Source organism: Epinephelus moara, chromosome 10 (genome assembly GCF_006386435.1).
Source record: "Epinephelus moara isolate mb chromosome 10, YSFRI_EMoa_1.0, whole genome shotgun sequence".
NCBI classification, from domain to species: Eukaryota; Metazoa; Chordata; class Actinopteri; order Perciformes; family Serranidae; genus Epinephelus; species Epinephelus moara.
The window spans coordinates 18,550,077-18,570,051 of NC_065515.1; the positions used below are offsets into that span (position 1 = coordinate 18,550,077).

Genomic DNA, 19,975 nt, shown 5'->3' on the forward strand with positions numbered 1-19,975 from the left:
AGCTTCATGGTATCCCACACATACACAACGGAAATAAATAACTCACAGATGTGCCATTTTGAGAACATTTATTGAAAAGAAAGAAATCAAGATAAATCTGAAATACAATCCTTAGGGAGAAAGAAATGAAAATAAATAAAAAATAAATTATAAAGTACAAAAATTTTCAAAAAAAAAAAAAAAAAAGTACATCTCTGCCAATAAAAACAAAAAATATATCCCACATTGGCCTCTTGCTGAGGTGTAGGAGCTGCAAATAAAAAGCCCACCAGATAAAGTGTACTGAAGGAGCTGACATACAGTACAGATGGACTGCAATAAAAAGTTTTACCAACACTATATTTTCATTCAGTTTGGGTATCAACTTTTATTATTTTCTGAATTCATTACAAATAGACACATTTCCCTGAGGAAACAACATCCACATGAGGTTTCATTTACTCAGTGGCTGACTCGATCTAAATGCCATTCGATAGTTTGTTTAAAATACATGATGTGAATAAGAGGCCAATGATAACTGTCAAAAGTCGGTATATGTTGTACCTGTATAAGAGCATAGAGGTTTCAGCATAAAAGCCATTGCTTTGACATAGCTGTGTCAGGTTAAAGGCAAAACTGTAGCGTAGAAGACAAGCAATAGTAGTATTTACACTTTGCACGTCATTGAGTTGATTCATTTTCTGTATCAAGGTGCACAGTTATGACTGAGCTGAGACTGCATCATTTTGCCCCTAGCAGCAATATAGTCGCACTTCTACAACAGACAGCTGATATCGAGCAGCAATACACATTCTTTTCGCCAATTACATTTTAATTCCACATGGATGTAAATGATCGTTTAAAAAGTTTCAGACAAAGAAAGTAAAATATGTACATCGGATGATCAAACGGAAAAGTAACAAGATTGTCTAATGGTGCTCAGATTCTGGATTCGCTGAGAGGAGGCGCCAAATATACTACACCAGTTGAATTCCCTTCTTGTGTCAAGTCCTTAATATTACACAAAGCATTGAGACAAAAGAGAAGCATAAAAAAAAAGCTGAGAGGTCTACTTTAAGAGACAAAATGTTTCCACTCAGGACTCAACTTTCTTCAAAACTCTAAAGTAGACATGTGCTGCGTTGTGTTTACCCCAAAAATAAACAAATTCAATCATACTTCACAATAACTGATTCAATGTGTGAAATAAATGCCCAGGATTCATGCCCAAATAAGATCCAAGCTAATGCGACTCCATAGCAAAAGTGAAAGTACAAATAAATCCAACAGACCGTACAAATCAAAAGTAGACAGACAACTGATTGTAACACAGTACCAAAATAGTAGAAAAAGACACACCAGCCCTTTGATAATCCAAAAACCATACATCTTTATAACTAAATCTTTTGATTTTTATGCACACGCTAGAAATGTACATCTCATATATACAGATAGAATCCAACCTCTAATATTATTATCACCTTTTAAAGTCTACGTCTGCCGAGTCAAATCAGATTTGACGAGATAAACACGAGCTAAAATTAAACCTTTCTTCTTTTTTTTATCTTTTCAAATAACCAACACAGATGTGATGAAAAGTCTTAAAAAGAATCAATAACCATAGTATTGCATTGCATTAATTTTTGTTCTTTACACAACATTCAGTTTTAGCCTCAGTAGCTATCTAGAGAAAATAAAAACAAACCCTGAAAGCAAATATAAAAAGAAGAAATACCGCTGAGTATTCAGAGGCGTATAAACCCATGTGGCCCATGTTTTTGACAACATATAATCTATCTGCAAATTGGCACAAAAGTCTATTTGGGCCATGTTTTGCAGTTCTCACCTACAGTACTATAAATCCATCCCACAGAATACTAGTAACCGCCCATCAAATAATATCTCTTCAGACCATTTTCTCATATCACATTTGAGCTCATCATAAAACAGTATGGATCACAGGTATTCATATGCATTTGTAACATTACAAGTATCTCAACAGACAATGGCTTTTAGGAGCTGAGCAACTTCAGACTTGTGATTTTGTTCTACATGAATAAAACCATTACTTATCAATGGACAAGCTGAATGCGATGTCATGAAGTGTCACATGATGCAGTGCTGCAACCAGAGGCTTGATAAATAATTGCTTAATTTTGTCAGGGAGGAGGAGTAACGTTACATTTATTTGAACATTCTGTTGACATTGTGTCCCATATGTGTTTATAAGCAGTCTGACAAAACATTGGGACACACACTCTTTGAAATCCTTAATATTGAACCACACAATTTATGAAAGGCAGGCTGCAGGCAGAGTACACAGTTATATTGACATTGACAACCAGCTGTATGTGTGTTGGTGTCTTTGCTTTAAAGTGATACTCCATCCTAAATCTGTCCTTGAAGGATCAAACACTGTCTCTGGTGGCTGTTAAAAGTTTGTCTTCTTCTTGCAACGACTGTGGTCAGCTTGAATTTCATCAATTGAGCAGTAGATGCTGTTGGATACAAGACAAGCTTGACAAAAAGGAAACAGTGATGCTGGTTCTGTTTAGCAGGGTGCTGCAGCGTATATCAAGATAGTTTCTAGGCGTCAGGCAATATATCGTCAAGAAGCCGACAACAAGGACTACAGTATGTGATGGAAGGATATATTCACGATGTTAACTTTTATAAAAAAGGCAATTGAAGTGTCCAGTCTTAACATAACAGGAAGAAGTAGAGACTGAGGACGACAAGACTATCATTCAACATTGCTCCTGCACTCTACGTATTTATCACTGACTTCAGACCTTAGTGCTGACCTAAAGTTGGTCTCTCTTTACAGTAGAAAGTTAGCTACTTGTGGACACAGATGTAGCCTTACAGAGATAATAAAAACAAAGGAACGCTAGCCTCAATTTGGTTAACAATAATTCCTAACTGTCCTGTCCTGAAATTGGTGATCTGACAATAGGCTAACTCCTCTTGATGTGGCTATGTGTTAGTTAGCAAACATAGTTAGCTAGCATTTTGCCAAGTGTAGCTAATGTGGCTGTGAAGACTATGACCGTCCCTCAGCAACACGATTTAACCATCTTCAAATTGTAGTTTTCTTTTTAACATTTTTAACAAGCACATAGTGTGATGAAGTATAACAGGAAAGGGGTTAAGGTGACCGAGGTTCTGCCGTGTTTTAATCTTGCTCAACTGTTATTAGAGCACAAAGGGAAAAGAGGCGGGACTTTGAAAGGACCAATTATATTACATGTCTAATGTCCATATCCATCCAATGCATCAAACAATTCCTGAAGTGCAAACTCTGCTTTCTATCCATTCGCTCAGTGTGTCATTTTTGTAATCTAGCTTAGCAAACTCAATTTCCACCGTCAGGTTTCTACTGATGAAGAGGGAACACACTTTTGCAGCCACCTTACAAGTTTCCAGTGAGTGAGTGTTTGATACTTAAAGTGGAGCATCACTTTCAATGTCAAAGACAGAGCAGTGGACATAAAATATAGCCCTTAACTCTCTCTGCAGTTAGCCTACTGTGTGTATAATACATGGATACAAGTGTATATGTTATCAGCATCCACCATATGCAGCAGATATTGTTACAGGGATGTCTTGAATGTGCAGCGAGCTGATGACATGCACAACGTCTTGCCTTTATTTACTATCACGCTTTTAATTAGTCTTCCATAGGAAGAAATTTTGTTTTTAAAGTAAAGAAATGTAAGCAGCACTGCTGGCTTTCTGGAGCCAATCTGACATGAGTGTGTAAATGTGGGATGCTGTGAGCTGTATGGTCTCATGCATGTGATTAACTGTCCGCTATAACCAGCCAGATTCATGCTGATTTATTTTAAATACAAAGATGTAATTGTACTTTATACTAAATGTACTAAAATTCTGTATTGGTAGTAATATTTCTAGTATTGCAACCATCAAGTCTTCAGAACATGACGATAGGGAGCTGGCTTCATGCAAGTCATGGTATGAGTTCAGTCTGAGATGCTGACAGAACATGGCTCATAGATGCAAAAATGTAAGATTAAAAGTTTATAGCACGCGCTAGAAAAGATATTTTAATAGTTGAAAAGTAGAGATACGTTTGCTGCTGTTAGATCTTTACCACAAGTGGGGCGAATGTTTGGCATGAGGGGAGCCGCCGAGGAAAGGCCATGTTGTTCCCTGTCAGACTTGTTAGCGCAGTATGCTAACACTTATCATGTAAGTGTAATGTTGTGATAGGATTTATATCAAAGTAGAGCTGAGATTGATGCTGTCATTAGTTTAGAGGTATCCTGTTATAAAGTGTTGCTGACTGGTTAACGGACCGACATGAAAAATCAGAATAACTTTTGACTTCATCCTCTGGGGGGCCCTCGATGACTGTGCTAAGTTTCATGGCAATACATCCAATAGTTATAGAGCTATTTCAGTCCGGACCGACAGTCCAATGGATCCACTCGCATGCCTCAAAAGCAGAGATGAATTTTATCTTTTTGTTTTTGTCTGTTTTTTTGTTGTTTTTTCTTAAGTTTTTATTTTTCTACATAACAATATCTTTATTAAAAACCCTAAACTCCGACAAACTGACAAACACGATGGAGATCCAGCCACAGGTCCCAGCCTGTGGTTGAGAGAGGATGAGCACATCTCTCTACCTCACTGTTCTCTTTAAGTTCCTTTTTACAAGCCATTATGTTTCGACTGTGTACGAAATGTTGGGCCAAGTTCATTAAGAAAATGCAACCTCAGATTAATTTCTGAGGTTCGTCACTTGGTAGTTTCAATTATCAGTCTGATGTTTAACGTACTGTATTTGGTAATTAAGGCTTGAAATTTGAAAAGCACACTTTCCCTAAACCTACCTTGCCTGCTTAAAACAGCAACATATAATTTTCTGAAATTCTGAGGGTTTAAATTAAAAGTGATCGGGAACAAAAGTAAGATTTCCAGATGCCATGCCACATTATGGCTGGTGACAGCAGGTTTACTAATACTTTTACTTTGTTCCGTCACCTCTGAAAAAAGTGAATATTTTCAGACGTATGTGCATTTTCCAAACTTTACAAAATCTGGACAGGCCGGTTTACTTTTCCAGACCTGTATCATTGGCTCTTGATAGCCAGTGAGCCTATTTTTTTGTGTGTGTTTACTTGTAAATGTGCGTATGAACTTCTGTCAATGGTGAACAAGTTGACTGAAGCTGTTCCAGGATCCCCAGTCTTATACATCTCACAGTGTGCTTGAAAGACTTCTTGAATACTGGTGTCAAATTAGTAATTTCATTCATCCCTGGGGGTCCATGGTAAGCTTTAAAGCTTTTCTTTTTGGTTATGAATCTATGCTTCATAATGAGTGCTTACCAGATGGTAATGCTAGTTCGTTAACATGACGCTTGATATATGTGCATTAGCGGTATGAGACCACTACATAGTAGCAATCAGGTTAGACCTGTCAAACAAGTTAGTGTGCAAACGTCCTAAAATTGAGGTTGGCTGCACAGAAATACAACTTGCTGCTTTTAAAAATTGTATGATTAGCTAGTACAGAGCTGGTCAGTGAAATCTCTTTTTTCCACCCTCTTGCTCAAGCTCGTCCAGACTCCTTCTTTATCAGTCTTACTCATCGTTGAAATAAGTGTGGGCCGTACTTTAGAGGGCCATAGTACAACCCCTCTTTTAGGCTAACAGCGGTTTCATCCTACACTGTAATTTTTCCTTTCAGTGATCATTCTGAAAGGCTCAGGTGTGATAATATGCTATTTTACTCTTTATCTGAAATAAACATCTGGTACTGCGGTTGTGAATGAAATCTGAAGATGCTCTAACCTGACATCTCTGAGTGCACGTGTAAGTCTGAAGCTAGCTCTGAAGTGGAGTGGGACTCAGACAAAGTGAGGGGATTAAATCTGCATTTGCAGTCAATCTAAAGAGGTGAACGCTCGTATTCGACCTGACTGATCACCCCCTCCTCCCAGCCTGGTTAAATGCTGCTCAGCTTTAGGGAAACGATATCGCAGCAAAGAATGGGAATAACATTTACTGTTACTGATGTTTAAATATATTCAAAGAGCTAGTGAGACCTGAGTGTGCACGAGTGGTTGAGTCGAAGAGCGCAAGAGTGCTGAGAGAACTGAAACTTAACTTTATTTGGTACTCATGTGTAATCTTAAGGTTTTTGCAGCAACGTCTCTGAACTACAGTATTAGACGCAAGTCTCTGTGAACCGTAACGACAAGCAATTAAACTGTGAAAATTTCATTTGAATCGGTTGAATGTGCGTTCAATGAACACATCATATGCACACCTCCTGTATGAAAGGGACAGATTAGACACTGTGAGGGGGGCGTGGGGGTGCTAGGAGTTGGCCATGATTTGATAGGTGGAACCATTTTCTGGGCGGATCTTAGCTTCAGTGGTGGTAGTCGGCTTTGGCGGCCAGTCAGGGTCCACACTTAGCTCCTGGGCCAGATGCATGTAGCGAGCCTTGGGTGTCATCTTGCCTGGGCAGCACAGCCGGGTCAGACACTTGTATGCCTGCAGGTCAATAAACCCCTGGAAATACCACAACCCCAACAATAAACAAATATGTAAAACAAAAATACCAGAGACAGGAGGACAGGGAAGGACGAAAGGTTCCAGAAACTGGTGTCACACTTTGTTCAGAGTTTTCTAAATCGCTTTTACTGACCAATGCAAATCTGACAGTGGCATGCTGATATAACTGCTGCATGCAAAATATAAACTGGAGAGGAGCCATTTGTGTGAAACGCAGGCACATTTCTTTATACTGGTAAACTGCAACAACAGTTCATGCAAGTCATTCAAAACAAAATTCAGCATGATAATAGTTTGAAGGAGTTGGGAGGGGCGGCTTAAAGACTGAGCCCACTCCCTAAAAACAAGCTCATGGAGTTAAAGATCAAACAAAGGATTCCACAGCAGATCTTTACAGATTAAAATAAACAAATAAATAAGTCAAAGTTTCTCCTTAACCTTATATTGGAAAAAAACATTTAAAGCTAGCCTGCTTCTGTTTTAAATATACTATACTTGATAGGAGCCACTGACAACGCTGGGAAACTAAGAGTGCAGCAAATAGAGCTTAGTAAAGCCTTAATTACCTTGCTAAAGGTTTTTACCACCTTTAGCAAGGTGGTTCTATGGTGGTTTCTAAAGAAGGTGAGAGCATTACTCACTCATTTGATCATCAAGCTTCAAAATAAAGCAATTACTTCCCAGACATAAACTTGCTTATCTCAATTTAAATGTGTTTAACAGGGATCACCAGTAGCGCTACATTTGAAAATAGGTTTTAGCTTTAGCAAGAATGTTATTAAGTAAAATAGTTGTCTTTAAGAGCAGTTATGAAGCTTATTTCAAAATGGAGCCGGAGAACAGAAGTAAAGTGGTCTGGAGAAAGAGTGTTATCAAGCCCTGATACAGAGGGCCCATCAGAGGAACACGAATAGGAGAGGACAGGTCAAGAAGAGACTGACGTCTCGCACATGCATGTCTTGGTTAGAAGTTAGAATGGAAAGGTGCGCTTCGTAACATTCGAGAAAGAAGTGGGGGACAGAGAGAGGAAACACCACACAAGAGGAAAATGAAAGGGCTAGAGAAGAATGTGTCAGATTTTCCCAACCTGTGGTGTCGGGGCGACAGGAGTGACGCCAAAGCTGCCCTGTTTGTCTCGGCTGAACACAAGCTTCCATAAGACGATGTCAAGGATGAAGGTCTATGGAATAGCGCAGTGGGCAGGGGAAAGAATTACAGAGAGGCTAATTTGATTTCACATAGCCTCTGTATTGTTGTTTTGCAGAGGTCTTTAATTGTTTTTGCAGAGCCATAATGTATCAAAGCCTTAAATAATCAAGTGTGGCAACTTTTTTCTTCCATCAAGTTGTGCGTTAATCATTACATGTTAGGGTAAATAAATTAAAGGCACGCTATGCAGGATTTGTAGCTTGCTGTTTGTTAACACAGCATTCAAACTAAGCCCCCTCTCCTCGGCTCAACGAGACTGAGAGAGTGAGCTAGAGAGTGAATGAGGACAGGGAGCGGCGTTAACGATAACAAAACAGAGTCAGAGGAATAAAACGTGATTTTCTAAAGCACAAATAAACACCCACACCTCCAGACAACCCTGCAGGAAGGTGCTGCATTGCTGGATTTTGTGTGAATTCAGCTGAAGCGCATGCTTCATCCTGTCTGCTTGGCTTCTCTGCTCTGTGTGTGTGTGTGAGAGCTGCTCCACTTTGCCCTTGATTAAACAGACACACAGACATGTAGCTGGCATCTACAGAGCAGAGGGGAGAAGAGAGGCGGAGGCAGCGGAGTAACCTGGTCGCAACATTGAGTCTTTCTTGACCTCACGCTGCTATTAGCTGCATCCACCATGTGCAGCTAACACCCAAAAATGTACCAAGCGTAACCACAATAAGAAGAAAATAAGAACATACAGGCAGAGAGCAGATTCTCTGCAAATAAATGTACCGCCACAAACTTTTAGTGCTTTGTACGTGACAACTGAGAAGGATACTTGTGTGTCTATATTTTCGTTTTTAGGAAAATCCTGCATAGTATGCCTTTAAGTAATCAAGCGTGGCAACTTCTTCCATGATGTGTGTTAATCATTACATGTGAGGTTAACATTAAATTAAACAGATTAGTAAGAAGACAGTGCATGGATACTATTGTCTCAAAACACTGACACACTGCTGAAAATTTGATTACGTGCAAAACCATTTTGGCAGGTTTTTTAAATTCACTTAAAGTGTTAAAAGAAATTTGCACTGGAAATTAAGGACATAGCATCATCTAGGGTTTCTACTGAGAAGTGCATGAATGCAAGGGCAGTCATCTAAAAGGAAGGCAGAGGCACAGTTATACTGATCCACTGAGTGTGGCAAGCCAGCATAATCTATCCATTGACATGCAGTGGTACAGAAATAAATTATTTTCTTAAAGAGCATCCATCTATCCAAAAACTAGACAAGACAAACTAAAGCTGCTTTGATGATTTCCAAAAGCCCAACAAATGTAAACATTTCACCCCCCAAAAAAGGGTCACATACGTTAAGTGTTAACTGTTACATGTACCATAGTTTGTCTCTTTAAAGAAAAGAACATTTGCACTTAACAACACAAATTCTTCTCACAACACAAGACTGATCCTGCTGTCCAGCTACATGAGACAACGATGAGCACACTGCATGAAGAAACAAAAACTGAACATGAGAAAAACATCTACTGTTACCATGTGTTCAAGTGTGTGTCTTACCTCCACCAAAACAGACACAGCAGAATTTACCAAGATGATGAGGAAGAGTTTAAACCGCCAGTCATACGGGACACAAACAATCTGTACAGAGAAAGAGAGAAACTCCAACACTGATCATCAGAGATTACTAGCAAGACAACCTTGTTTTAAGGCCTAATGTATCTGCAACACTTCAGTTCTGCACATCTTAAAGGGGACCTATTATGCTCATTTATAGGTTCACACTTGTTTTTGGGGTTTCTACAAGAATGTGTTCTCCAATGTTCAAAAACACATCATTTTCCTCATTCTGTCTGTGCTTGAACACCTGTGTTCACCTCCTGTCCAAGGCGCTCCTTTTTACAACATAGCGACCTCCATTACATGTTTCCCTGATGCTGATATGTAGCTACATGAAGCAGTGTAGGTTAGGTTACATAAACACTTGCAGGAGCGTGCCTAAAGCAGATGACGACATAAAGAAATCTGTCACAAGCTGATGAGGTACTTGTTAACAGGGATTACTTTTACATAAGTTTACATCACTACTAGAAAGTTCAATATGGACATCTAACATTTTACTATTACTATATGTGACAGAAAATAAGTAAATGCACAATAGGTCCCCTTTAATGAAATTATGGACCAGTACTTTACATCATATCAAAATTCTGAAGTAGCATAGTAGTATAGAGGTCGGCATGATAAAAGAAGCTACAGTCTACACTAGAGCTGAGTAAAGTTGTTTCTTGTGTTCGACATTGTCTTACCTCGAAAAACTCATCGATATCTTTGATAGGGTAGAACATGATGAACAGCAGGAAAATATACAAACTCAAGGCAGACAGCACAAAAGGCCCTGGGGAGAGAACACACAAGCACAGACACACATAAACAAATGTATTACACATAAAAATAACTACTTTAGGACCGATTTATGAAGAAGCAAGTTTCTTACAATTCTTGTAGCTGGGCTGCCTGAAAGGTTTGCCCTTTGAGAAAACGATGGCAACGATGAGATACTGGAAGGAGGAGACATAAAAGAGGCTGGTGTTCTCGAAGTTTTGGATGTTGTGGTCGTCCAGTTCTGTTTCGTTGTGGTCCGATACATTAATATGTGATGACTCGTTGCAGGCACTGTGGGAGAGGAGAGTTCAATTCAACAATCAAATACCATTTTTGGTCTGTGGTCAAAATGCAGAAATCAATGCCCAATACATTTATTTAAAGCACATAATTAAACTAGAAAAGTGCACTCAGTAGAGTGCAGATCTCTCCCAGGTGGGAGAGCTGACCGCGGCCACTCTAGACACACCAAACAGACTTCAGAGAACTAGCAGTAATAAAGCTAACTGCTGCATCGCCTCACGTTGCCTGTGTCTTGGCTAAAGAGTTGCACACGAACACACTGAAAAGACGCTCATCGACTGCCCAACAACTGACAGCTGACCACCGGCTTGGTGTGTCAGTGGATCATATCAGGTATAGAATTAACCTACAGATGCTCCAGCATGACCAGTCTTTTTTGCAGGACGTCAGTTTTTTGACAAAGTCCAAAATGTAGCCTACAACAGACTATGCGCGGCTTACTGTTTTTAGACTAACTGATTGCCTGAAATGCCTTTGCTTTGCGCTTTTGCTACATGATTTGCTGAGGACTTGAAACCCCTTTCTGATGGTTAAGAGGTCAATAAAAAAGGTTTTTCAACAATTGTGAATCACTGCAACGAGAGATCCTTGAGCATATATTTATAAATATGCACGCAAAATATTAGCCTAACTTGTCCAGTAGTTTGTGAGAGTAGCTGAAAGACAAATACAGACACTTACATGTGCACACATGATTCACTTCAGGCTTACGCCTGGCAGAAAGAATTACAGGGACAATGACAGCGGGTACTCACTCTGTCAGTGGTGTCCAGACCGAGTACCAGGGCTGCTGTCGGACCCAAAGGAATGTGACTGTCTGGAAGCCCAAGCAGATGAGGATCTGGGTCAGCACAGAGAACAGCAGAGGCCCTGAGATCAGACCTGATGGGGGACGACGTGACACCAGTTCTTTCCACGCTGGGTTCAGACTCACTGAAGAGGAGCAGGGGGGAAAGGATGGGCAGAAAACAGACATTGTAATAGAGGCAGGAGGTTGAGATGGAAAAATAAAGACATAACCATGTTTTTTTTCTTTGTTTCTTGTCCTGTACTTACTGGTGAAGACAATAAGGAGGATGATGGCGATATCAATGAAGAGGAACTGGAAATCTCCAAGGTTACTGAGGATCTAACAAACAAAAACAACAGATATGGGACTGTGCGTCTCATTAATTCCTCCGCTACTATTGATGTGGATGCAGCATTACGTACAGAGTAGAGCAGAGTGACACTGATGTACTGGATGATGCTGTAGAGGGCCATAAACTTGAACACACAAAAGGAGGTGATGAGAGCAGCACGTCCCTCCCTGTAAAAGCAAAATATAATAAAGTAACATTATGTCATGAAGCTGTTTACTAGTTTGAATTTAGAAAACAGAGAGAGAGAGAGAAGAGATTCTCCTTTTGGTTTTCTCTGCCGTGTATTTGTCTATAGTGTGGCACACAAATGAAACAAACCTGATGAGGTTGGGGACACAGGAGATGTTCGGAGTCCTGGAGGTGAAGGGAGAGGCTACAGAGGCCTCGAGCTCTGACAGAGAGATGCCACCATGAGCCCTCTTCAGAGCCTGTGTTGGGAAAGTGAGAAATATTAAGCAAGTCCAGACTACAGTCAATTAAAGCCCATGTCAACCTGTTATTGTCACATTAATAGTTACTTTTAGAAGTAGCTGTACATACCCCACAATCGTTAGCGCCGTCTCCACACATCCCCACAAAGTAGCTTTGGGAAAATAATAAAGAGCGGTGACTCTGTGCTCAGTTTTGTAGCATATATTGTAAATGTAATACTTCTGTAAACTTAAGATGACTTGCCAAAGTAATTTTTCATTGTTACATCATGTGTTGGACGTTAATACTCACTCTACGCCCTGCAGCGCCTCAATGAGCTGGGTTTTCTGGTCTGGGGCCATTCGGGCAAACACTGTGCCATGCAGCACCAGCTGAAAGGCAGAACACACAATCATAAAAACATTAGGTATCATGAAGATTCCATGGAGACCCAAAGAACAGTAGAAGCAAATTTAACATTTCTATTCCAGTTCCAGGAAAAGTTGGAGTGATGTCCTCTCTCATTTACGAGACCTCATACCTTTTGAAGCATGTCAGGGAAATGCTCGGCGATGACACCAAATGACTTTCCGTTCATAGCAAAGTGGTACATTTCCTGTGTTTTGGGCTCATCTACGTGACACACATCCTCAAGACTGATGTTTACTTCCTGTTAAAGCAATGCAAGTATGAATTAGAGACAAAACATTATAAGAAACAAATAGACAGTTGCCTCATAAGAGTTGAAATCATGAGAAGAATTAGGTTTTGCAAAGGTCATATTTGATTATTAAGCTGTTGTATTGGACTGCATTATGTAAACCATTGTATCTAGTTGTTTTAACTATTTTCTTCAATATACACTGAGAAACATATCTGAATAGAGACTGCAACTGTGCTGACTTTATTCTAGGTTCATTTTATTGAAGCCAGAAAATTATTTCTTGGCAGTTTAGACCACATTGTTTCCCATCTGCTTCTCTCAATCAAGTGTTAAAATCCTTTGTGTGCTCAATGGGCACGACTTGGCTCCTTTATACTATAATAGAAACGCAAATCAACGCTGTATGGATTCACTCAGTGCAGCCAAAAGTGCAAATAAGAGAGCCCTACAAGTTAGCATGAGCCCCATGGCCTCACCTCCAGGCGAGATGTCTTGTTTGGCCTGTCGGCGTATCTCCAGGTGATCTTGGCGGCTTGTCCATCATAGGGAGGGTGGGCATCAGCGATGATGACTGTGTCTTTTGGAGGGATCATTCCACAGTCCCGGGCCACAGAGATAGCAGTCAGCATGTTGTCACCTGGAATGTGATTACAGCGCGCAATTTTCATTTCAGAATTTCAACAACCCATATTAATATCTATTTTAGTATGGGGCTGATGCTGAATGGAAACAGGAACCTATCGTGCCAGAACCCTATCAATGGGAACGTTTAGGGAGCTCTGAAATGGTGCTGAATACAGTATGTGTAGATCACGACTCACTCATGAATTACTGAATTTAATTTTCAGCTTCAACGTGACACAATTTTCTGTCAGGCTGTCTTTCTTTTCAAGACCTGTGTACCAACCTTCAGAAGCTAAGCAGTAAAAGAATCCTCTGGGGGATAGTCTGTGCCAGTTACACTGAGCAGCCTAGAAAATGTTATTAGTTGAGGCTAAAGGTACAGCTGAGTAAATACCAGAGGGATTTAATCTATTGAGTTCCAATATTCAGATTACCAAACTCACTATGCACCTGTGTCACAGCAATACAAGAACTTAAACCAACCACAGATAGAGAGACACAGGAAGATAAAGTGTTATCTTTAGTGACTATATTGATGCCATTAGTGGTTCACTTAAGGCCTCTGTGTGTGTGTGTGTGTGTGTGTGTGTGTGTGTGTTTGTGCTTGTGTACATGGTCTCACCAGTAACCATGACAGTGCGAATGTTGGCTTGGCAGAGGTCCTGCAGCACCCCTGGAGTTTCTGCCTTCAGCTTGTTCTGCATGATGATCAGACCCAGGAACTCCATGTTTGCCTCGATGTGATCCCTGTTTCAGAGAAAAAAACTTACAGATTGGTACTGATGTGCCAAGACCACAATATGTAGAATACAAGGAGGACTTGCATACATTTGCTCCCAGTCTTTATTTTTAAGAAGCTGAGTTCACAAGGGTTCTTTATTTTTTCACAACATCCCCTAACTTAATTTTCTTATTTGTATGTCAGAGTAGGGGAATGTAGGTGTGATAATGTGTCGTCAGTGTGAAGTAGCATGGTAAAAGCAGCAGCAATACTCAGCTTGAAGTTCACTGGATATGTTTAAAATAAAGGTCATAAGTATTAATATCAGCATTATGAAGTAAACTACCTGTTGATGTTTTGGACTTTGTGCCAGGTAAGTTTAGATTCAAGTCGACGATGAGCCAGAGCTATGACCCTGAAACCCTGCTTGGTGTAGCCCTCCAAAACCTCTGCAAAGTTTACTGGCACTGCAAAGACAAAAAGGGACATTGAAGTAAAGAGTTACGTCAGAGAGAGACAGACAGCAAGTAAAGACACAGTGGAGGAGAGTGGTTCAATAATCTGCAGCCAGACATAATAACAATAATGATAATAATACATTTCAGTGCTGTTCACCACTACAGCAGTTACAGTAATTAGACACCTTACCTGTCTCTTTCTTGCAGAGACTTGTCACCACCTCCGGCGCCCCCTTCACGTAAGCATCCATACGTTTCTCCCCCAGCAGACGAGCCACCACACACATCCTCTGGAGTGCTGAGGAAAAGGGAAACTGGCGCACGATACCTATCTCATACGCTGACTGCACATGCACACCCACACAGACACATGCAGAAGCAAACAACAGTCTTAATCATTTATGTCAAGGGGAAGATTAAAACTGAAAACTAAATGTTCATCATGGATAATGGTTGATATATTCATGACACCCAATACAGATTAGATTCTCCACTGTTTTTAAACTGAATAGTAAACAAATTGACTACAACTCTTTGTCAACTTAAAAAATATTATCAAAAAGCCGAACCTTAAATTACTTTTACACTAACTGGCCGACATAAGCAATAGAAGGCCACTATTTGTACTTAATTTTACTGCTCTTTAAACACTTTTCATTGAGCATAGAAGAAGAATTTGACTAGTACATTTCCCTTAAAGGAAGCAGGATTCTTACCGAGAGCTCATACAGTTCCTAAAATGAGAAAAAGAGCAGAGTGGGACAAGTTGGTGAGAAAACAAAATGTCAAAACAAATAAAGCAGTCATTCACAATATTAATAATGTTGCTGTTGTTATGCTTTGGTGGTGGTACCTACTTATGTTGCATTGAGGCACAAGAATATGTTGGTTTTATATATATATATTTGGCCAATATACAACAAACTGTGATATAAAAATGTCTAAGACCACACTCCAGCTCTGATATTTTTCAAGTAACATTAGATTTACAGAGCTGTATATATTTAAATTTCAATGTTTATACTGGTATGACATGCTTGTAGATATTCCCCAGACTTTGAGGACCTGTGGTTATCTTGGTGAACAAATGGCTTGCTGTTCATACCATGTCCTGCTCTGCTGATACAGCAGGCTCTGTGGGCAACAGCTGTTTTGGGGGTCGAACCACAGTGGGCATGATACGGTTGTGGAGAGATGTTTCCTCCTCAGTGGCCTCCTCCAGGATCTGAGCGGACAAAGGTTTAGAGAAAACAAGGTTCAGAAAAATGTGGTAACAGTAAGAGATATCAAGAATGTTCAAACATATTTAATGAATATCTTTAGAGTTGTCTTTCTCTTTTTGTCACATGATAGCCTACACATAAAATACATTCAAAAAGCTATTTGTCCCCACACACCCTGACTAATCACATTCCCACTGTGCAGCCCTGATCAACATTATGCTTTTGGATAGATACAGAAAAACTCACCCAGCCTGTAGCCTCAAACATTTTGAGGTCCAACGGGTCTCCAGACAGCTGGCCCTCTATTTTGGTGAGAGAGTGGCAGGTGGCCATACAAGCCACAAACTGGGACTTGACGAGATTTTGCTTGTACGCATTTTCCTCTGACAGATGGAAACTGGAGAGGCAGAAGAAACAGACGGTGGATGAGAAAATAGGATTTACTGAGACACATAATGGGGGAGAGGCACAATTGAGGAAAATTGAAATTGTAACTGCTTTATTGAAATTATTAACAGTTTCAATACTCATTTTCCACAGAATCGATACAAGGGATACCACTTTCGCACTCTCTCTAATTGCTAATGTTTACTACAGTCATTCTGCTGTTCTCTGCTACTAAGCAGGGGAAAAATGTCATCGTTGTCATGTTATAGCCTTGTCAGATTTATCTTATTAAATTGTAAGTCACTTGCCCTCAATGTCAATTTTCCCCGTGGCATTGGAAATGGTATCCAACATTATATTTTTGGAGGTACTGTATCAAAGTTATAAATCATGACAGTATCATGACAACAGTAGCAGTCCCACTGAATAACAAATGGTAAGAGGACACTCGCTGGTTGAAGATTTTGTTGATCTCTTTTGGCATCTTAAATAATTTCACTTGTGGTGACTGACACAGATTTCTGTGGGATGCAGATAAAAATGCATTGAAACTCTGGTAGTTTCATACTTGACAAATTAGAGTACTGGCTTACCTGCCATTCTCAACCCTCTGGACTCCCCACAGGTCTAACCCATCTTCTGTCAGAGTTCCAGTCTGTTAGCAGAAAGAACGTAGAATTTAACTTTGAATTTAATTGAATAGAATCAAATCCAATTTCTGAATTACTTAAAATATTCTAGTCCTACGACTGTTCAGATCACTGTGTTGTTGGGGTCTGCATTTATTTTGAGGTGTGTACTTTCTATTTGGTCTGAAGACAATGAAACATTCCTTCTGTAGCGATAATAAGGTCAGTGCAGTGGTTCTCAAACTGTGGGTTGCTTCCCCAATATTGTTAATGATTGATAAAAATTGTGGGGTTGGGGGGCGTGAACTTTTTCGACTTCTGATGGAGAGCATGACAGAAAAAGTTTGAGAACCATCAGGTTAGTGCGACTACTTGCAGTGCAGAAACAACAGTCATAAAACCACTAGTACTCACCTTGTCAAAGCAGACCAGATTGATTTGACCGCAGATATTGATCCTTTGTGGACTGATACAGAAAATGCCAAGGTGTTTGAGGCGTCGCTGGGCATACACAATACCAGCTGTCATGGCGGCTGGCAGCGCCGGTGGCACAGTGATGGTGATGATGTCCAGGGACTCAATAATGATGGTCTTAGCTGGCACCTAAGACAGACAGAAAGAAAAGAGTAAGAGATAGTCACTTGTCTTTGATCAGCCCCTCTCCTGCTGTAAATCAGCACTCCGAACACTGGTCACTCACTTCACTCATTTGTTGAAGGAGCTGAATCCTGGTATGATAATCAAATATGTGACATTTCCCAACATAAGCTGTGAAGAGTCACTTTTGAACTCAATAGTGTCGGGACATGTTTCTGCTCTGATTGTTCATGTTAATAACAAATTTACTTCTGAAGCTCTATGTTCACTCAAAATCAGAAAAGTGGCATTTGTTTATTCTGCTCGTCACCTCCTCCATTTCTAACCTCGTTCATGATGCTGAGGACGATGGAGTAGACGAAGCCAATTCCAGCCACAGCCACCAGACACAGCAGGAAGAGGTAGGCATCACGGTACAGCTTGAAGTCGGTGGGTTTTGGATAAAGGATGGAGCGCACCAGTTGGCCTTTGGCTGTGCTGAAACCTGGTGAGAAGAAGTTGTTATGAGAAGTCTTGGATGAAAAGTTTTTCAAAATTCAATCTTGAGCTTCCCCTCCCTTCAGACAGGGGCTCAGATCTCTCAGCTGTGATGAAGGATTACACTGCTGAGCATGTAATATGATGGCTTCCTGAATGAAAGGGATATTTCTGACCTCTGGCAGTCCTTTTATTGTTAGTCTGAAACAAACCTCACTCTATGGATGTAGCATCTGAAGCAAGAGACTAAGGTCCTTATAAAAGCATTCAGCATGTATGTAGGATAACAACAGAGGTGTGATTATTATAAAGTGAGTTGTGTCTCTCAGTAAAACTTAAATATATAATATCACATTTGAAAATCCGTTTGAGTACCAAAATTTCTACACCAAACATCAAGGAACACTAATTTATAGGTCATCCAAAGATCCCCAGACACACACACACCTACCTGTGCGGACCACTACAGCTTTGACCAGTTCGCCTGTGTAGAAGCGGGTCTGGATGACTTGGGTGCCACAGAAGAGCGTGTGTCTCTTATGCTCATCTGTGTTGTAGGCACTGTCAGCCTCCCCCCCCCTCTCCCCAGGCAATGGATTGGGGAGGTTGGTCTTTGTCACAGGAACGCTCTCACCTAATGGGGGGTGATAGACTCACATTAGGACTGGCTGCTGGGAGATTTACAGGAAGAGCAGTTTGCCATTTGAAGTATCCTGTGATCGGTTGTTAAAGGTATAGTATGCAGGAATTGTCGGTTACTGTTTGTAATGCCAGCAAAAGTTAAAGCCAACCCCAGATTCACTCTCGTTTTGAAGCAAGCTTTGTCGGCTTGGCGTTTTCTTCAGAGCTATGAATGTAATTTTTGTCGCTTCCTCTTGGATGGGTGGAGCTTATGGTCTGGCATCTGGTTGCTACCTTTGAATAAAACCCTGACCTCACCTGCACTGTGCCCAGGACTGTCCTGAACACAGCAAAATAATAATAAAATAAGGCTAGAATTACCACTTTGTGGTTGTTTTTACTGAACATTATGGTGTCACAGTGAAGTTGACCCACATAATCCTCTATATTATACCTTTAACTTTATGTACAAATATTTCCCAAGTCTCTCTCTTAAGTTATCAGACTTAAATTTTCGGATGTCGCCTCTAACCTGTGAGCATGCTTTCATTGACGATGCAGGTGCCGCTGACCAGCACGGCATCACATGGCATGATGGTCCCATTGCTGGGGATGACCATCACATCTCCGGGCACCAGATCAGTCGACAAAATCTCGTCAATATCTGCCAGGAAGAGGAGAGGAGAAGGTAAATATGTGCATTAAATACAGACAGGTGGAATGCAGTGTGGGTAACCAAACAGAGGATAGAAAAGTGTGGAGAAAGGTGCAAAGTGTGTAAATGAGCCGACAGTAGCAGATGGTGGATGGGGGGAGGGGGTGGGAAAGGAGGTATTTTGTGTGTCAGAGCCTCAGAGTCTTGTTCAGCACATCTCTCATTACTCACACCTCTCTAGGCAGCAGAAAAAAAAAAGCTGAGGCATCACAAGCAGGGGCCAGTGCAGTAAATGGATGTATAAACAAAAATATGAGCAGCGTATAAACTTCCATAGCAATGTTTCTAACATACTCTCAGCATGAGTTTAGTTTTGTCTTCTGGCCAACTCATGGAGCTATTTTTAATTGGCTACAGCTGATAAGACACCTGATGAGACCGTCAGTGCTTGCGCAGCATCTCTGCAGACACCAATTTAAAAGGCGTTCATAAATTCTAAAGCACGTGCCGAACTGCTAAAGAACGCTTCTAAATGTATACATGCTATGCCCACTGTCTAACATACACACACACTCCTTAAGTCTGCACTGTCCCACCCTAGCAGCCATCTGGAGGACGGCCAAAGCCGTGTGACTGTGTAATTGAGTCTGGCCAAGCACAGAAGCAGAAAAATGTCTACTGTCAGGTTTGGTTTGGAGAGAACTCTCCAGAAAAGCAGGAGACTGAGGCTAAGACTACTATTAAAATGATTTAACAAAGGCTATCTGCAAAACAACAACAACAAAATGGACAAAAATTAAAAAAAAAATTAAAAAAAAAATTGACAAACCATTGTTGGCTCGGCATACAGACACACGGACAATACTGTGAGCTGCCACCATATCGTGAAGCATGACGTATTGCTGGAAAAAAAGGGAACAAAGAAGACAGGTGAGAATCTTTAGACAGCTTCTTGACTCCAATGACCACCTGTCTGACTGTGTGGG

General features: G+C 40.5%; 1 protein-coding gene across 2 annotated transcripts in view; it reads right to left on the reverse strand.

Annotated features, from left to right (window-relative positions):
- Positions 1-51: 51 nt before the first annotated feature.
- The window catches only part of atp13a3 (ATPase 13A3), a 46,335-nt gene continuing 26,411 nt past the window's right edge, over positions 52-19,975 (reverse strand). The window contains exons 10-34 of one of the 2 annotated variants that reach the window (XM_050054046.1): positions 19,819-19,891; positions 18,867-18,998; positions 18,165-18,347; positions 17,563-17,720; positions 17,054-17,242; positions 16,604-16,665; positions 15,870-16,020; positions 15,506-15,625; positions 15,117-15,134; positions 14,591-14,744; positions 14,289-14,409; positions 13,844-13,968; positions 13,074-13,234; positions 12,475-12,603; positions 12,246-12,325; positions 12,063-12,105; positions 11,841-11,950; positions 11,593-11,689; positions 11,437-11,509; positions 11,136-11,313; positions 10,190-10,368; positions 10,002-10,090; positions 9,253-9,333; positions 7,615-7,707; positions 52-6,524 (exon numbers count right to left, since the gene is read on the reverse strand). In XM_050054046.1, the coding sequence (XP_049910003.1) occupies positions 6,327-6,524; positions 7,615-7,707; positions 9,253-9,333; positions 10,002-10,090; positions 10,190-10,368; positions 11,136-11,313; positions 11,437-11,509; positions 11,593-11,689; positions 11,841-11,950; positions 12,063-12,105; positions 12,246-12,325; positions 12,475-12,603; positions 13,074-13,234; positions 13,844-13,968; positions 14,289-14,409; positions 14,591-14,744; positions 15,117-15,134; positions 15,506-15,625; positions 15,870-16,020; positions 16,604-16,665; positions 17,054-17,242; positions 17,563-17,720; positions 18,165-18,347; positions 18,867-18,998; positions 19,819-19,891 (2,997 nt within the window). In that variant the 3' untranslated portion in view covers positions 52-6,326. The remainder of the gene's footprint in view (positions 6,525-7,614; positions 7,708-9,252; positions 9,334-10,001; positions 10,091-10,189; positions 10,369-11,135; positions 11,314-11,436; positions 11,510-11,592; positions 11,690-11,840; positions 11,951-12,062; positions 12,106-12,245; positions 12,326-12,474; positions 12,604-13,073; positions 13,235-13,843; positions 13,969-14,288; positions 14,410-14,590; positions 14,745-15,116; positions 15,135-15,505; positions 15,626-15,869; positions 16,021-16,603; positions 16,666-17,053; positions 17,243-17,562; positions 17,721-18,164; positions 18,348-18,866; positions 18,999-19,818; positions 19,892-19,975) is intronic. The other variant, XM_050054047.1, reaches the window with a different exon arrangement.